General features: G+C 49.7%; 1 protein-coding gene across 2 annotated transcripts in view; it reads left to right on the forward strand.

Annotated features, from left to right (window-relative positions):
- Window positions 1–2,448, forward strand: part of LOC149338995 (uncharacterized) — a 48,214-nt gene extending 45,766 nt beyond the window's left edge. The window contains exons 1-2 of one of the 2 annotated variants that reach the window (XM_089547847.1): window positions 1,422–1,608; window positions 2,297–2,448. In XM_089547847.1, the coding sequence (XP_089403973.1) occupies window positions 1,422–1,608; window positions 2,297–2,304 (195 nt within the window). In that variant the 3' untranslated portion in view covers window positions 2,305–2,448. Of the gene's footprint in view, window positions 1–1,421; window positions 1,609–2,296 lie in introns of those variants that run through there. The other variant, XR_016283473.1, reaches the window with a different exon arrangement.
- Window positions 2,449–18,452: the final 16,004 nt, after the last annotated feature.

Genomic DNA, 18,452 nt, shown 5'->3' on the forward strand with positions numbered 1-18,452 from the left:
TCGCTATCTCCATCGACATCTTCGCTTTTTGAGACCCCGGACGAACCTGAACAACAGACTGTAAGCGCCAGGAGTCTCCGGTTGTCGGGGTCCAAGGCTCAGTACAGGTCTGAAGGTCGACAGCTGGTCCTTCATCTTTATAAGCATTCAACTGGTCCAGCACATCCCCCGGCAAGAGTTGCAGAGGCGCTGACCGGAGAAAAAAAGGCCAGAGCCGGTTGGAAAATGAAGGAAGACGGTTAATGCCGCAGTCGCCTGCGCTGAGAGGAAGGCGAGGGAGCCGCGCCAGTCTGGAAAGAAAGATCGCCCGAATGGACGGGAAAAAATGAGAAGAAGCCAGCAAGTTTTGGTGACCAGGAAGGCCCGAGACACACCGCTGGCAATCGGTTCTCTGGTGACCGAAGCGCCCAGACCATCGAAGTAAAGGGCGAACCTGAGCGATCGAACAGGGTGCACTCCGCAGCACCTCCTTTCCTTCTGATGAAGATTCCGGCGCCAACGGAGCAGCATGTAAGCATGGGTACCCAAGCCTCTGCATCAGGTACTCGCTAATATGTAGTTCTTTAATATATCTGTTTTGTTCCATCTAAGCCAAACGGTGTCTCTATGCTTCTCCCTCCCATGCGGACCCACGCAGAACTTGGGTCGTCACAATTACTTGGAAGAAAGTTATGCTCATTTTCCGCTATCATTGCCTGCTCATAGAAATACTGTAGGCATGACCCGCATTACAATGGGATACATAACCAGAAAAGAGGCTTCGAAGCGTGAAAAAGTACCTTGGATGCTTTACTCAATCTGTCTGATTTGCGTTAGCTTAAAACCTGATGATTTTGTTTCAGAAAACGTACTAAATGAAAGCAAAAAAAAAAGGGCAAATAAGTGAATACACGTGTCTCCCTTGAAAAAAACTGGTTGTTTCCACACAGGATGTGAGTCAAGGCACTAAAACGAACCGAAAGAAAACCTGCTTTTTAGCAAAAGAAAGATGTCACTTGACTAAGCTATACGCCGAGTTCGGCACTGTCAGTGCCCGGGTGCTGATAACACAGCGGCAGCTGCATTGGCTTCCTGCTCTGCTGCGCAGGAAAACAAAATTGAAATGACCGTTGGTTTGGTTCGTTTATGGGGTTTAACGACCCAAAGTGACTAAGGCTATAGTACGCGCATTCAACAGTACACCGCCGAAACATCACTAGCTCTGGGAATTGAAATGTATTTTTCTTGCTCTGCTCACTATTCTGTGAAGGGCAAACACAGCGGACTGCGGCAGGGTCATCGTGTCGCATAGCTACCGGAAGGTCGCCGAACTGGTGTTTCACTTCCTCTTCTTGCCCAAACCATTGCAACAGCGACAGTATAAAAGGTAGACCACAGGTTCTGACTTTCATGCCACCTTCTCTGGACAAACCGCAGTCAAGATGCCCGCCCTCTTCCTCGCCTTCGTCATTATCGCCGCCGGTTCGCTGACAGCCGTGAGCGAGGCCAAGTGCCCGGAGCCTACAGGTTCGTCCGACTGTGTCCACACCACCTGCACAGCTGAAGAATGCGCAGCCCAGGGTCTGGAATGCTGCCCTAAGCCATGCGGGGGTACCTGGTGCGTCAAAGGTAAGGGCGGCCTCTACTCATAACACAGGCTTTGTGTGTAGGTTATTTATTATCTCAACAAGCTTGGGAAAAGAATATCTATGGCTTGTTACTGCGTCGTGGTACAGCTACCAAGGCGAAGCCATGAAAAACAGCATCAGAGTTTCTCAAGTGCCGTACGTGGTTCGCTTGCAGGTACGCTAACTTCCCCACGGCCTTAGTTTTACGCGCTTCCTGAAAGATCACGCGTACAATACGCATTATGCTTTCATGGTAGCAAAAAGTACTGTTTAATGATTCTTTTCGCTATCACTGCTTCGGACTTGCGGTTCTTTTGTAGCGGTTAACACGTGCCTACAAATGCAGATTACTATTTTACTCGCGATGCTGAGTGCTAAAACTGACTTAAATGACGTTATTCTCCGTTTGTCGCTCTTGTTCTGAAAAGAAAAAATCACAGCGTGCGCACGTACTGGACAAAATACGTTTCTCACAGCAAATAAAAGTGCTCATGAGATACTGCGTCACCAGAAATTCATGGTTGAGAACAGCACTGGCCAATCATAATGCTTAAATGGGACGAAGGCTACCACTATTTGGGTTCACTCGCCCATGAAGTTCCGTGATAAAGCATCGGCGTTGTTCTTCGACTGCTTATGTTTTTCCATTGTCCTTTTTCTTATTTGCTTCCTTTTTTTTTTGCTCGCAGGAGTGTAACCAGCTGCCCCATCTCCTGATGCCTGGCTAGTAACGCCTGCTGTCCGCAACGTCTCCTATGATCCTAGCTCCGGCTCGACATACAAGGAGCTCAAGAGTGCGCATAAAGAAATGATTTCCTGTAGTATCGGCATACAATAAACAGTGTAGGCTCAGGACTGTCTGGGTATAAATTCTTTATTTTTTCTCAATCGTGCGAAAAGACGACGAGGTGACAGTGTTGCGATCCATATTACGACGAGAAAGAAATGCGTCATGGTAGCGGATTTTGCTCGGGTGACCGATGACTAGGAAATGTTAGCTGTGCAAATCAAAAACGAAATAACCATGACTGTCACTCCCCTACCAGGTGGACATGCTACAAACTGCTTCAAACCTTTGTCTATTTCGAGGAGTTACGTGCGCTGGAGAGCTTGCTTCGCCTGCAAGCTTCTCTAAAGCATATGTATTTTGGCGCAATGTTGGCATAGTTTGTTGGAATACAACACTGAAGGTATTGGCATTTTCTGAATTCGTTAAGCTGATATGGATATTAATTAAACTGGGCTGCCCGTCTCCTCCATAAATAAGTAGAATAGACTGGACCAAGTGCTTAGCCAGGGTTTGCATCGCTCAAATGGGGCATACAGAGCATACCCCATAAAAAGTGTATGTATAACCAAATGAACCAGCCCTAGCAGACAGAATCGGAATCATCAACGTAGATACATACTGAAATTAAGGTCGCTATCGAAACATCTTTGTTGCAGCATAGTTACAAAGTGCACTTGCAAAACACTATTGGAAAAACACCAGCAGATTAGGCCTTTGCTCCTCCGCATTGAGGAAAAATGTCAAGAATAGGATCACAATACATACTGCCGACTGGCGCCCGCAGACCTGATCATCTCCCACCTTCGAACAGCCTGCCCTCTGTAGTTTAGTATGCACTAACTCGCTTTCACAAAAAGCAAACACCATATGAACCCATATTCCAGGAGTGCTTGATGCTAAACGAAAAATATGAACACTACTCAGCTTTCTACAGTTGGCTTCGAAACAGCGTATTACGTCGTAAGTGCTGTAATACAAGATAAATGGAAGAAGGCAGCAAGGTTGCCTGAGGGCGCATCAGTTTTCACAGCTGAATTCGGCGACAATTCCTTGGATAGGAAAAAAAAAAGAACAACGTTGAACGCTTGGTTGAAGTAATTTCACGTTGCCTTCGCATTGGATATACACGTGACACATAACTCAGAGCTCACAAAACAAGATAAACCTATATATGAAAGGTATGAAGATGAGCTTACAATAAACTGTATATCTCCCCCTGATGTACAAAACTCAAGGAGCCAAGGAAAAAGTATTTTACTCAGTTTTACTGAGAACAGATGCCTTTCCACGCAAGCTTGAGTATAGGTGAAATTGCATTTCCCTCTGTTTGTAGTTTCTCATGGGAAGCAAGGCTCATAAACCAATTATAGTTGGAAAAGTGTGAAGCGCCCATTACTCCCCCAAGGGAAAGCGATGTCCATGCGCGACAGTGATATTAGCGTGAGGGTGGGCGCGAGGAGGGGACGATTGCTTCGTTTAGGTCGGATATAGAAATTCAGTGATCCCAGAGAAGCGCGCTCCTCGTTTTCGACGCTCTCCGGCGAGTGTTTATTTTCTTAGTGTAGTTGTTAAAAAAAAATCCTCTTTCGTTGTTTTTAAAAGTATATTTCTATCTCCCGCATGTCATTGGAAAACGTGCATACCCAGACTGAATTTGAACAAGAGTGGCAACCACTCCTAGTGCTGTGCTCTTCAATGCCATCTTTCTAGTGCCTCGTTACTGAAGTGTGTCGTATTATGATGTGTAGTGATCTGCCCTGTGTCGTGTCTTTTCTCGAGCTTGGTTGTTTAGGTGTGTCGTATTATGAATTGTGTCGATTTGCGATTGTTTTTATCCTCCGCGTGCGCCGCAACCGCCCAGCATTAGCCATAGCGGAATTACATGCTCTTCGAGCAGCGTGGCGGTGGTGACAGAGCGATGTGCGTTACTTTCGTTGCCAGCGTTTGGCATAAACGTGGTACTACAGGAATAGGCCGCCGGTGTTCATCGGGTTCACTGTCGTTGGCGTAGACAGCGTTGTTGACTCCGTTGATTTTAGGCGAGCCGCATAACTGGTTCCCTGGGTCAGCGGGCACCCAAGGCGCACTTTCAGGTACAGTACGTGGCGGTGATGTCTGCCTGCGAAAAACTGCTTTCGCACAATATTTCGAGCTTAGAGATGCTAAACCGCAAGCAGTTTCTTTAGGTCAAGGCGTGAAGAGAGTTTTCTTACTCCGGAAGGGGCCATGCGCCTTTCTGATGCTCCTGCTAGTGGCAACTGTTTGGCCATTAGCTACAAGTGGAGCCATGGTTCGAACCCAAGTAGCACCTCCATAATACTGGTTGGATGTTTCAGCATAAAATCATGAAACAATATATATTCTGAATGGCATGTGTAATGTCACCACAATGTGGTCGACTTGACTAAGCTTCCACGCGTGGCAGGTGGCAGACAAAAGCCGTGATGGAGCCTATGTTCCTCAGCGTACAAAAAACACCCGTCTTGCCACCCAGCAGATTGGGTAGGCCCAGGTTGGTCCACTAGGGAACATAGTGGGTCAGGGCGTAAAGAGCCCTTCACAGCCATGCCACCATGCTGGCATGTAGCGGAAGCTTCTCGAGCGTGGTTGCAACATGGCTGTGTCGTAGTCTCTGAGGGTACGGGACGCGCTTGTGCGCTAATAGGTGCTCAAAGAAAGGGCCCTAGCAGTGCTGAGTGCAGTTGGACTTGATGCTTGGTGCCGACAATCGGGATAAGAGTCCATGGCCAGCGGGTGGGGTATTAGTAGGAGAGGCACACTGCAATCTGCGTGGCAGTAATACTTACCTTATTTTAATTTTTCAAATTCAGCTATGTGCGCCATCTCCAAAACTGAGAACATGAAGTTTTATTCATACTTTCGGCTAAAAATTCTCGCAACAATTTCTGCCGTGTAAATTACGCATAAATAACCTACCACGACCTTAGAAAGGTGAAATGGCGCCTTTATTTTCGTAGCAATTTGTATATAAAATTGCATCAGGCTCCTGTCGATAGGAAATATTATAATCTAAATATTTTCTTGAACGGCTTTCTGCGCGTTCTACCCAAATAAATGCCACGGGCGCTGCTTTGCCTTCAACATTTTGGTAGTAAGCGTGTAAACCAATGTAGTTAAAAAGCATATCTACGTACTACGACGTTAGCTCACTTTATGCCAACTTGCCCCGGACTTCGGGCGGCACGTAAGCGATACCGAGGCATTCAGTGTTGCCACCCCAGCCGACCACCAGACATTCAAATCTGGATCCATGGGCCCCTCTATCGGGTCTTGTTAGCATTTATAGCCGACACCGGCCAGCACATGTAGGTATAACTCTCTTAAGCAGATAGCTTAAGCGGATAGCTGCAGACTGTGATGTACTGTTTGACGAAATAGTAAATCAAATTATCATAATGCCGAAGGGCATATTTACGCAATAAGTAGTAGTAGTAGTAGTAGTAGTAGTAGTAGTAGTAGTAGAAGACTTTTATTCGGCCAAAATTTACAGGCCGAGCCTGTCGACCGCCTGGGCGACCAGAAGTCGCTGTTCTTCCTCCCCTTCAGTGCCAAGCCAGTCGAGCCAGGTGGTGATGGATAAAGAAAGTGGGGGGTAGGAACCCGACTGCTGAGCAGCCGGGCAATAGAAGAGGCAATGGGCAAGGTCCGCATAGATACAGGGGCAGTTGGGACAGGAAGGGTCCGATCGATAGCGATAGAGAAAGAGGCGAGACGGGGTGATGACTGCATTCATTTGGATGTGCCGAAGAAGGCGAGCCTCCGGCACCGTGAGCGATGGATGAGGGGGAGGGTAAAGGCATTTGTCGATAAATACAACTGTTCAATGCGCACCTTCAATCAACCTAGGCTAGCGAATTTCACACTGCACCTCGCATCTTCTTGGCATGCCAGCCTCATCCCATTCTCTCTTCCTGAAATTCGCACATACAGCAGCGAATCAACGTCGTTTTCATCTTGCCCAAAAATTCTTTACAAGACGGTGATCAATGGCTGGCACTTCAGTGAGTTCATTTCTTTGTACATCTTCCATGTTTCTCGTGTGCTGACCACTCTCTTCTTAAGCATGGACTTGGGCACCGCCATTAATCGTTAGTTTAGGCTCTAAAATACTTAGTGAGGTGCATGCACTTATACAAGATGTCTTGCAAAAAAAGTCAGGTTACCCGACCGCGGCGGCCGCGTTTCGATGGAGGCGAAACGCAAGAGGCGCCCATGTGCTGTGCGTTGTCAGTGGACGTTAAAGATCCCCAGGTGGTCGAAATTATTCCGGAGACCTCCACTACGGCACCTCTCTCTCTCTTTCTTCTTTCACTCCCACCTTCCTCCCTTCCCTTACGGCGCGGTTCAGGTGTCCGCCGAGATATGTGAGACAGATACTGCGCCATTTCCTCTCCTCAAAAACCAATTTGCCATTTATTTACCATTTACTGCGTGTGATGAAATTAGAAATGCGAGAAAAAAGTGTCGTCTATCTCGAAATCGAAATCTCTTGTGATTTTATTTGGTTCCTACGCAGTAACACCATAATCAATAATGATAATCACACGCTTGGTTATCTTCTCCGTAATTTTTATTCTGGCCCAACCTCACTTAGCCTTCTTCTATAAAACACTAATTCGTAGCAAACTAGCATACGCTGCATTGATTAAAGGTACCAGTTGTGCTAACCTAACTTTGGCCTGGAGATTGTTCAAAACAACTTCATTCGTTTCATTCTCATGCCTATCGTGATACTACTAGTATCATCGTACTACCAGTACTAGTATACTACTAGTATTTTATCGCATTTTTATTATTCCATAAGATTTTCATATTTCTTCAAAGATTCGCAGCCCACTCATACTTTCCCCTGGACTGCCGCCGCGGTGGCTCAGCGGCTATGGTGCTCGGCTGCTGACCCAAAAGACGCGGGATCGATCCCGGCCGCGGCGGCTAGAATTTCTTTGGAGGAGAAATTCTAGAGGCCCGTGTACTGTGCGATGTCAGTGCACGTTAAAGAACCCCAGGTGGTCGAAATTTCCGGAGCCCTTCACTACGGCGTCTCTCATAGCCTTAGCCGCTTTGGGACGTTAAACCCCATAAACTAACTAAACTTTCCCCTGGACCACGCACGCAAGGGTGGAAAAGCACCATCAGGACAAGAACATGCAGCGGAAAGCAAAAGTGCTTGTCTCTCTCTTTTTCTTCTTTCACTCCCACCTTCCTTCCTTCCGTTACGGTGCGGTTCAGGTGTCCACCGAAATATGTGAGACAGATATTGCGCGATTCCCTTTCCTAAAAAACCAATTTATTCTTTCTATACCTCAGTGTGCAAAGACTGCAACCACGTTCCTGGATCAATCGCCAGCATTAGAGACATTCCTCGTCTTCGAACAACATTAAACATTGTAGGTATATTTAGATCATTGACTTCTGTGCTTCGCGTTCTCTCTTTTTGTGTTACATTGTTCCGATTATTCACTCCCCTCTGCATTATGCCCAAGGCCTTCAGAGAAAAATAAATAAAAAATATTCCCTGTAGATTCCCCGTGTGGTAGTGGTGGTGGTGGTGAAAACTTTTAATTACTGAAGTAGAGTTTGGGAGCCACAGAGTGGCCCCGCTACGTGGTCGGCGTCCCTAGTCCGGGACACCGTATGACAATGCCCCGTCTCTAGCCCGTTTCACCAGAGCCCTTTGGGACTCAAGCGAGGAGCAGTTGAGAAGGGCAGTCTCCCATGCCTCTCTGGAAGGGGTAGGGGAAGGGGGGAGGTGGGGATTTTGAGTACATGCCCACACCATGTGGAAGATATCACAGGTCTCCACACAGTGTGGGCATCGCCCATCCGTGTTAGGATCGTAATGCTTTAAGATTGCAGGACAGAGTAGAGTACCTGTCTGCAGGCGCCTTAAAGTTCGCTCCTCCGTCTTACTCAGCCCCTTTGCAGGGGCCGGGAAAAGGCGGTGGATGTCGCTATAATGCGTTATAATTTCCTTGAATCGCAGCAGCGGCTGGTTAGTCTCCGAGCCAGAAGAGCTGGGATGAGGAGCCCGGTGAGTAAGCGCTCGGGCAGCCGCGTCAGCGGCCTCATTACCTCGTAAGCCCTGGTGGCCAGGAGCCCAAATGATTCTTTTGGGTGTTGGATCAGTGGCAGTCCGTCTAAGAATGGAAGCAGCTAAGGGGGAGATCTCCCCTGCCAAGTAATGATCAGATGCTTTTCGGGAGTCCGTAATGATGATTCTCGAATTGGCGTGGGCGGCAGCAAGCGCTATCGCTACTTCCTCGGCTCGCATTGAATTCGGGGCTCGAAAAGAGAGTCCATCAACGTGCATTTCCTGGTGAACGACAGCGGCCGTGTAAAATCCCGTGGGCGATGTGCCTGCTACGTCTACATAATATACACCGGGTCGGGAGCCGTGTTGTCTCTCAAGAGCCCGAGCCCGCGCTTGTCGCCTGTTTACGTGCATGTCGGTGTCCATGTTACGGGGGAGCGGGGAGACCCAGAGCATATGGCGCCACAGTACTGGGACTCTCCGCCTCCTCTGGAGTGCAGTCGTGTTGGATGTGTAAGCGGTTTAGCAGGCGGCGCCCAGGGGCCGTCTGCATGAGCTGTGCGATGTCGGCGCACGTGAAAGATCCCCAGGTGGTCGAAATTATTCCGGAGACCCCCACTACGGCATCTCTTTCTCTCTCTCTTCTTTTACTCCCACCTTCCTCCCTTCCCTTACGGCGCGGTTCAGGTGTCCACCGAGGTATGCGAGACAGACATACTGCTCCATTTACTTTCCTCAAAAAGCAATTTACCAATTTACCCATTTCACCAACACTTTTGGCTATGGCGCTCGGCTGCTGGCCCGAAAGACGCGGGTTCGATCCCGGCCGCGGCGGCTGAATTTCTTTGGAGGAGAAATTCGAGGCCCGTGTACTGTGCGATGTCAGTGCACGTTAAAGAACCCCAGGTGGTCGAAATTTCCGGAGCCCTCCACTACGGCGTCTCTCATAGCCTTAGTCGCTTTGGGACGTTAAACCCCATAAACCAACCAACTTTTCATTTTCTTTCCCAGCGTTTGTTTTCATACATCTTCCTTTGCCATTTTGCATTCAAGCATGCATTTGTATCATCTGTACTGCATATATAGGCGTACTTGCATTCAAGATTGTCAATCTTGCCAAAGTTGTACGCTCTTACCGAATGCCCCAAGTTTCCACCCTTGTCAAATCTGTCTCATGCATTCCCCTCCCGTTTTCCTAAACATGTTAAGCAATTGAAACATGTCTATATAACATTGCTTTTTGAAAGGAGTGACTTGCGTGAATACGCATTAATGTGCCGGATTTTCATACGAGTACTAGCTATGCTCACTTTAGCTGAGGAGAACCACGGTAATGCGATACTGTTATGTAACAGACGAACAATAAGAAGTTAATTGTTTCTACGAAATTACATCACCGCCTTTAGCGCACACAACTGTCGTCTGCTTAACTAGTGACAGTTTCATTCATTTCATAACGGTTTGGCTGCCACGCGCTGGCCGACTGCGCTCGGAGCGAGCGGACGCATCTTATATGCGGTCCGCGATTTTCCGGCGATTTCATCAGTTTCCGGCTATTTACAGCCACCAATTTTTCACAGGACGGCCCGCCACCCATCCGGCGTCACCTGTGGGACTTTTAACCACTTTCAGGCGAGTGCCTTCAACTTTACGGCCGATTTGCGGCCACGCCCGACCGCGGGAGCTAGGCCTAACGGCTCAGCACGCCTAGTGCGTGCTCTGCTCCCAGCTGCGGCGGCGACGCCCGCTTCTCCTCGACGGCGCTTCCCTGCATTTCAACATGCAGTACACAGTCACCGGCACGGATGTTACCGCCGCGGAGCTGGCCGATGGCACTTGGACGGCGCTCGAAATGCAACGCCGCTACAGACGCCCGCCACCACCGGCAACGCCGCCGGCCACCACCCAAACTCCCGCAGCCACCACTGTCCTGTCAGACCAACGACCCCGCGGCCGTCCACCTCCGCCGACTAAACGACGACCACTTCCTCGCCTGCCTTCAGAGGACTACAAAATCGTCTTCCGACCTCAAGGTACCGTCGACCTCAACGCAGTCGGCCCGGCCAAATTGGCGATGGCCATCTACAACGCCGCCAAGATCGACGGCCGCCTTGCAATAACCGCCGACCAAGTCCGCATCCATCCTACAAACAACACTGTCACCATCAGCACACCGGACAAAGAACGTGCGTTCCTCTATGTTAAACTACAAAGTTTAACCATTGACTCCAACGCCATCCTGGTAGCCACGTATGCCCCAGCCCCCGATGACTCCGTGCGAGGAATAATCTACAGAGCCTACAGTCACGAGACCGACGCTGAGATACTCGCTGAGCTCCAAGCTCGAAACCCCGATCTCCCCATAGTCGCCGCACGCCGCATGGGCCGCACACGACATTTCGTGGTGACTATCGCTAATGCCAAGCTACCCCGCTACGTGAGGTATCTCGGCTTCACTTTTGAGGTGTTCCCCTACAAAAGCCGGCCGGAGGCATGCTTCAACTGCCGGAAGCTAGGGCACAGGGCGGATGTGTGCCCCCACCCACGAAAACCAACCTGCCGACGCTGTGGCGCAGCCCATGACCCTCCTCCAGCTGGCCAACCGCCCACGTGCCAAGCCTCATGCATCGTCTGCAAAGGTGGCCACCCGACAGGCAGCAGAAGCTGCAAATACCGGTTCACGTCCTCCACTCGGTCCAAGTCTTCCCCATCGGTCACTGACGCCGATACCGGCTCCAACTCGACAAACCCCGGACGCCAGTCCCGGTCCCGAGACCGCAACCGCGGCGACCACAACCTACTGCGGGACGACTCCTTCCCCCCGCTCGGCAGCGACAGCCCTTCCAGCCGCACTCGCAGCCGTTCCACATCCGCCTCACGCAGCTCTCGGGCCAGCTCCCAAGGCCGGCCGGAGACCAAAGCAGTCAAACAAGTTGGATCGAAGACTCCTGCACAAGTCACCGCTTCTCCACCAGATTCACAGGTAAGGGAGCTGGCAGACATGGTCAAGGAACTACAGCTACAATTGGCCAAAGAAAATGCCAAAATTCTTAGCCTAGAATCAGAACAGGCAAACCCCAAATTGCAACCGCAGCAGGTGGCTCACGCTCCCACATCCGACCCCGTAGGTGATCCACGCATGGACACTGAACAGTCTAAACGCAACAAGCGCAAAGCACCTCCCCCCTCCTCACAAGCAGACATAGATGCCAAATTCGAGGCAGCTGATACGCGAATGGCCCAATTCGAGGGCGCCCTCCTTCGACTAGCCCCCACCATTGACCGTCTAGTAGAAAGCTGCGCCACAATGACAGCCAACATCCAAACCCTTCATGCCAGACTCGATACTCTCACGAATCCCCAGATATCCGCAACCCCTTTGAAGACGACAACCCCTCCTAACTACCCAGCAACCATTATTGTCGCCACATCGGAGAGTGCAACCGCGCGCTCACGTGCAGGCGGCATTCTTAAATCACCCGTCGCGCTATCACAGCGCCCCGAACCCTACGGGAAACGCGATGGCTAGCTCCCCCTTCACAGTTTGGCAATGGAACTGCAGGGGCTTCAAGGCGAAGCGGCGAGCCTTGGAGCACACCCTGCAGGCCCAGCCACACCCCCCCCCCCCCCACATCATCGCACTTCAGGAAACCTACATGGACACGAAACGTACCAGCTACGCCGCATATAACCAACAAACGACACCAGACCAACGGCCCAACACCGCCATCCTGGTCCACCGAAATTTAGCAGCTAATCATATAGACCTTAGTTACCCCGAGGTTCCGCACACTTTCGCACAGGTCCTACCGAACAGCCGCTCACAAGCCCCACTCCACATCCTCAACGTCTACAGCCCCCCTAGCGACAAAAGTACACGAGTGGCAACCCTCGTTCGTAAGGCCTGCGCGGCTGCACAAACAGGGATGCTACTCATCTTAGGTGACTTCAACGCGCCGCATACCGAGTGGGGCTACCCCCGCAAAGCTTGCGGTCGTAAGGGAGCCAAAGTGTGGGAGACAGCCCAAACACTGGGCCTGACACTACTCGTAGACCCCGACAGGCCTACTCGCATTGGAAACAGTGTCACACAGGACAGCTGCCCCGATCTCACTTTCGCCCGCAACATCCCAGACGCCCGCTGGGAAAACCTCGGCATGAACATAGGTAGCGACCACTATGTTCTCAGCACAACCTTCACCGCTACACACAGCAAAGCCCCCAACCGAACAATCAGGCACACTAACTGGGACGCCTTCCGATACGTGCGCGCCAAACGCACTTCGGCCCCCATAGACGACCTGAACACATGGACAAACTCGCTGCTCGAAGACACCGCCAATGCCACCTCCACGACTACCCAGGACGAGGATGGCCCCTCTCCCGACGCCAAACTCATACACATGTGGGAGGCCCAGCGCAGTCTTAGCGCTCGCTGGCTGCCCCAAAAACACAATCGATCCCTTAAGCTCCGTCTCGTTCGCCTCGAGCGAGAGATCGAAGCTTACTCCATCAAACTGAGTCAGGAGCAATGGCATCAAACCTGCGACCGTCTTAACGGCCAGTTAGGATGCAAAAACTCGTGGTTCTTGCTCAGACATCTACTGGACCCAACTCACACCAAATCCACATCTCACAAGAACCTCACCCGTGTCATACACGCTTTTCAGGGCACAAATGAGGAACTCCTCGCTACCCTGAAAGACAAATACATCAATACTTCCACTGAAATTCCCATCCCTTCAGGGTACACGGGTGCTCAGAACACCAACATGGACGCCGACATCACGGCAGGAGAAGTCCGCGCCGCCCTCAACCAGATTAAAACCACCGCAGCCGCTCGCGACGACCACATAACCAACAAGATGCTTCGTAACCTCGAAGATCAGTCCGTCGAGGCACTCACGGACCTCTTCAACCAACACTGGCATGAGGGTCGCCTTCCAGACACTTGGAAGAATGCCAAAGTGATTTTCATACCTAAGCCAGGCAAACGACTCGAGCTGGGCAACCTTAGGCCCATCTCGCTCACGTCCTGCCTGGGAAAGGTCATGGAACACGTCATACTCAATAGACTCCACACTCACGTAGACCAAGAGGACCTTTTTCCCCCCACTATGATCGGCTTCAGGACCGGCCTCTCCACTCAAGACATTATGTGGCAAATCCAACACGACATCCTCGATCCGAGACCCATCCGAGCTACACGAACCATCCTAAGCCTAGATGTCAGCAAGGCTTTCGACAACGTGTCACATGCTTCCATCCTGGCTAACCTCTGACAAATGAATGTAGGCACTCGCACTTACAACTACATCGCCGACTTTCTTCATAACCGTACAGCAGAACTTCACATTGCAGACCTCCACAGCGAGAAGATCACACTAGGCACCCGAGGAACACCACAAGGAGCAGTCCTATCTCCGTTCCTTTTCAACACTGCAATGAGAGGCCTCCCTCCGCTCCTCGAAGAGATACCTCACATTAAACACTCAATATATGCCGACGACATTACCCTGTGGACCAACTCTGGCTCTGACGGGGAAATCCAAAACTCCTTCCAAACAGCAATCGATAAAGTACACTCCTTTGTACAGGCGAACGGGCTCACATGCTCCTCCACGAAGTCAGAATTACTAGTCATCAGGAACAGACGAGTTCGCTTGCCAGTCCCCGACCCGCAAGAACCTATTGTGCTTGAAGTCGACACACATCCCATACCTCCGGTCCGCACCATCCGCGTTCCGGGTATGTTAATACAGAACAACACGCAAAACTCGGAGGCCATTCAGCGCCTCCGCACCACAGCCAATCAGATCAACGGCCTTATCCGCCGCATCAGCACCCGCCGCAGAGGTATGAAGGAGGATGACCTCTGTCGGCTCACGCAAGCTTTCCTCATTAGCAGGATAGTCTACTCCTACCCCTACTATCACCTCCGCCGGAAGGACGAGGAAGCTGTGAACAGCATTATACGTTCAGCGTACAAAGCGGCACTGGGGCTACCTCAGCACGCCAGCACACAGCACCTCCTCCAACTCGGCATCTACAACACGCTCACAGAACTCATAGAGGCACACAAGACCGCCCAAAGCCACCGCCTCTCCCGGATTAAACACGGGCGGCTCATACTTGACCGTCTCAACATCAACCCCATAGGCGACGTCCACCCCACGACGCCCATTCCGATAGGGGTCTATAGCCGCCTAGTTATAAAACCAATTCCCAAAAACATGCTACCTGGCCGCCATGATACGCGCCGTCAGCTGAAAGCCCAAGCACTAGATGCCACATACCTTGCCGATGAACACGCAATATACGTAGATGCTGCACGGCAAAGTGCAAACACATACGTGGCTTGTGCAACCACGCCACAATCTACTCTCTTCACCGCCGCCAGAGTAGTAGCTCACTCTCCGACAGCGGCAGAAGAAACCGCCATCGCGCTGGCCATCGCTGACCCACGTACGCGCACAGTCCTAAGCGACTCCAAAAGAGCGATACAAAATTACTCGGCAGGTTTTATCTGCCACCCCGCTGCACGCATCCTTCGCGGCTGCACTCTCGACCATAAGATCAACCTGGTCTGGGTACCCGCCCACGCGGGAAACTCTGGAAACGAAGGGGTCGACCGACTAGCCCGAGGACTGACCAACCGGGCGGCCGGCCCCACGGACCCAGACGCTCTTGCCGAGGCTCCCCAGACCTTTGCCGAAATTACCAACCTCTACAGAGAGATGAAACGCCAGTTCCCGCCTCCACACCCCGACTTGAATCGAGCGCAAGCCAGCTTGCTCCGCAGGTTGCAGACGCACTCCATCCTTAGCCATTCTAGACTTTCACTCATCACAGCACAGACGGGGAATATGACCCCGTCTGCCAAAATTGTTACCAGGGAGAAATCGCCACCCAGGCACACATCCTCTGGGGTTGCGCGGGAAATCCGCCCCCTCGAACCTTACTGCCAGCTCCCTCCGAAGAAGGATGGAACCAACTCCTCAAAAGGCCAGACAAGAGCATCCAACTGGCACTCATTTCGTGGGCCCAGGAAGTCGCCCCCACCTGGGGGCCACACCAAGCCCACCTGCCCTAAATCCCTCCAATCTATGGCAATAAAGTTGTTTCTCTCTCTCTCTCTCTGGCTGCCACGCAATGGAATCGTAAAGCTTGTGTTTGAACAAAATATAGAAAATTCGTTTCTAAACACAGTTTCTAAACACTATATTGTACTCCAATCGTGTGAAATAATGCCCTAAATATATTGCTATTGCACGTCTGCAATAGTCTAGAATTGCCGCATGCCATAACAAGCTCTCGTGCTCTGCCGCTAAAAGTTTTGAGTGACTGCCTACAAGCTTTCTCTTCCTATTCCATCTCTTTTGCAGGTTGGTTTGTCAGGCCTCTTTTTTTACCACGCTGCTCGTGCCTTTTTGTTCGCTGTCACTGCTGGACAGGAGTACTTCAATAGACATTGTGTAAGCGAAGTAACCTTGGTGTGCGTTTCGTCCAAAATGAGCAATGAAATCAACGATCTGGGGGAAGAACTGCGGCAGGAAATAAAGGCAGCGCGCGATACGGTGGACCGGGATTTACGTTCTGATATGAGAGAACTGCGAGCGGAAGCACGTGAACATGAAAAAATTATGACTCACATGAATGAAGTTTTTGAAGAGTTTTTGCAATCTTTCTTGATAGATTGCAGTGACGTCAAGGCAGAAAATGCTGCACAAAGAGAATAAAACAGTGCACTGCTTGCTGAGCTTGATGCCATTAAGAAACGCCTTACGAGTGCGGAATTCCGTCTGACACAGAGCAATACTCGAGAAACAAAAGCGTTGGAATTGAAGGCTTAGATGAAAAGCCCGACAAGGACGTCACCAGCATTTTCTGTGATCTTGGTGCACTCGCCGTTGTGCGCATTGCCCAAGAGAATATTGAAGCTTGTCATGACGTCCCGTCCAAGAATAAACCCAGTCGCATTGTTGCTCAGTTCAGTCAGCGCGAAAAGAGGGCTTTCTTGCTCGAAAAAGATAGAAAGCTTCGCCTTGAGAATTCTGACCTTGGCCACACATCAGAATGCCTTGTGTTTGTTATTGAACCCCTGTGCCCTACTTTGAAACTTCTTTTGGGAATGGCTGCTGCCAAAAAGCGTTCTTCTGGCTGCGAAGTATTTTTGGCGCCGCAACGGAAAAATTTTCGCTAGAAAGTCAGATGGCTCTGACGTATTGGCCATCCAGCAGGAGCTTGATCTTGAAAAGATGCAGTGAAAGTGTTTCTGCATCGGCTAGGACTCGCAAAAGACAATGAAGCGAAACATGAAAAATAATGCTTGTTGCAGAGGCCCTGTCAGATCTAAAAACCTTTCCTATGACGACGTTGAAGGCGTGATGGTATCACTAATTCACAAAAAAAATTGAACGGCACAGGGTGGAAGCTTTCACTCTTTCGCACAAAAGATTACAACGAAGCTGACTTAGCATGAACGCTAATTCTTCGCGTTTAGACCAGAAACACGCCTTCATCCCTCTTTTGTAACGTGTACACTAGATTTGCAGTTGATTTTAATATACTTGCCATCTTCTTATCTCCGCGGGCGTTCGAAGTCCCTTTTTTTATATGCAGGCTGTTAGAAGTCAAAGCACTGCTCATGTTGCTTGCACAAAGCATTCCCAATGAAACCGTATAGCTTAACGCAGGCCTATGTGTGCATTTGATATTGAATATTAATCTGAATGCCAGCCTAACGCACCGATTCCAGTATGAATGGTGCGTAATAGCGCGAAGTCGTCTTTGCGCATGCATCATGCGTTGGTAGTTTGATGACGTCTGCTCGAGATATAAATATGCAATACAGGTGTATTCTCACGATGGCTTCGTGTATGAGAGACTTAGTTTATGCAACGGAGCTGGACGGCTGTGCATTGGGTTATTCTGGGTGGTGCTTGAACTGCATTCATTTTAATCTGAGATCTGGCAAGAATAAGGATAGCGATCGTGTGGCTTTCTGTAACCAGGCCATTGTATTGAATTGATATATTTAATGTAGTGATGTTTTCTGAAACCTGTTTGACTGTCAAGAGGATGTGATTAAGCTATGTGGCTATAAATTTTACTTTGTTAATCGTGCAGGTAAACGTGGTGGTGGTGTATCGATGCTAATTTGTAACGGAATTGAATCCGAAATTCCCGAGGAGTTTTGTTGTGCTACTCCCGACTTCGAAGTGCTTGTACTAAAATCACACAAATACTTATTCTGTACTTCTATCGCCCACCATACGGTGACCTGTCTCCGTTTTTCTCGTTCACGGATTCTTTGTTAGAATTTGTCAATGCTCAAAACTTCTATATTATATTGGGTAGAGATTTCAATGTTATTTTCTTGCTGTAGATCGCACAAAGATGAAGTTTAAATCTCTTTTGAATATTATCTCATGCCAAAATGTGATAATATCACCTACACGGCTGGCAGAAGGTTCCCAAACACTTCTTGATCTCTTTATGGTTAATTTCGAAACCTGTCGTAATAAAGCTGGTATCATTATCTACTCTTTGAGCTATCACCTTCCGATATTTCTCTCAGTCTATCATTATGGTTTTCAAGTCAGTGCGAAATCTGAGCTTCATTCGCTCTGCTGGCAAGTCAACCTGCGCACATTATCTACATTCCGCGAATGGATTGGAGAAGTAAACTGGAAGGACGTCCTCTCTGCATATAACCATGACGTAGCTTATGATAAGTTTCTGAAGAAATTCTTATCCCCGTTTATAATTTCTGCTTTCCAAAAAAAAGTTTCAAAAGGTGAAAAAAAAAATCCGGAAACCATAGATAAGATCTGAACTCCTGAACCTCACTAAAAAGGGTGACCGGCTTTTTCAAAGGTTTATCAAGGTCAAATACCCGGACGCACTCAATGCCTTTAGGAGGTATCGAAATCAAGTCAACAAAGAACTGCTAAGAATCGTTACCACTGTAACCAGCAATCAGGTCAGGTTTGGCGTAGAT

This window comes from Amblyomma mixtum, chromosome 6 (assembly GCF_055824585.1).
Source record: "Amblyomma mixtum isolate Tamu chromosome 6, ASM5582458v1, whole genome shotgun sequence".
Classification (NCBI taxonomy): Eukaryota; Metazoa; Arthropoda; class Arachnida; order Ixodida; family Ixodidae; genus Amblyomma; species Amblyomma mixtum.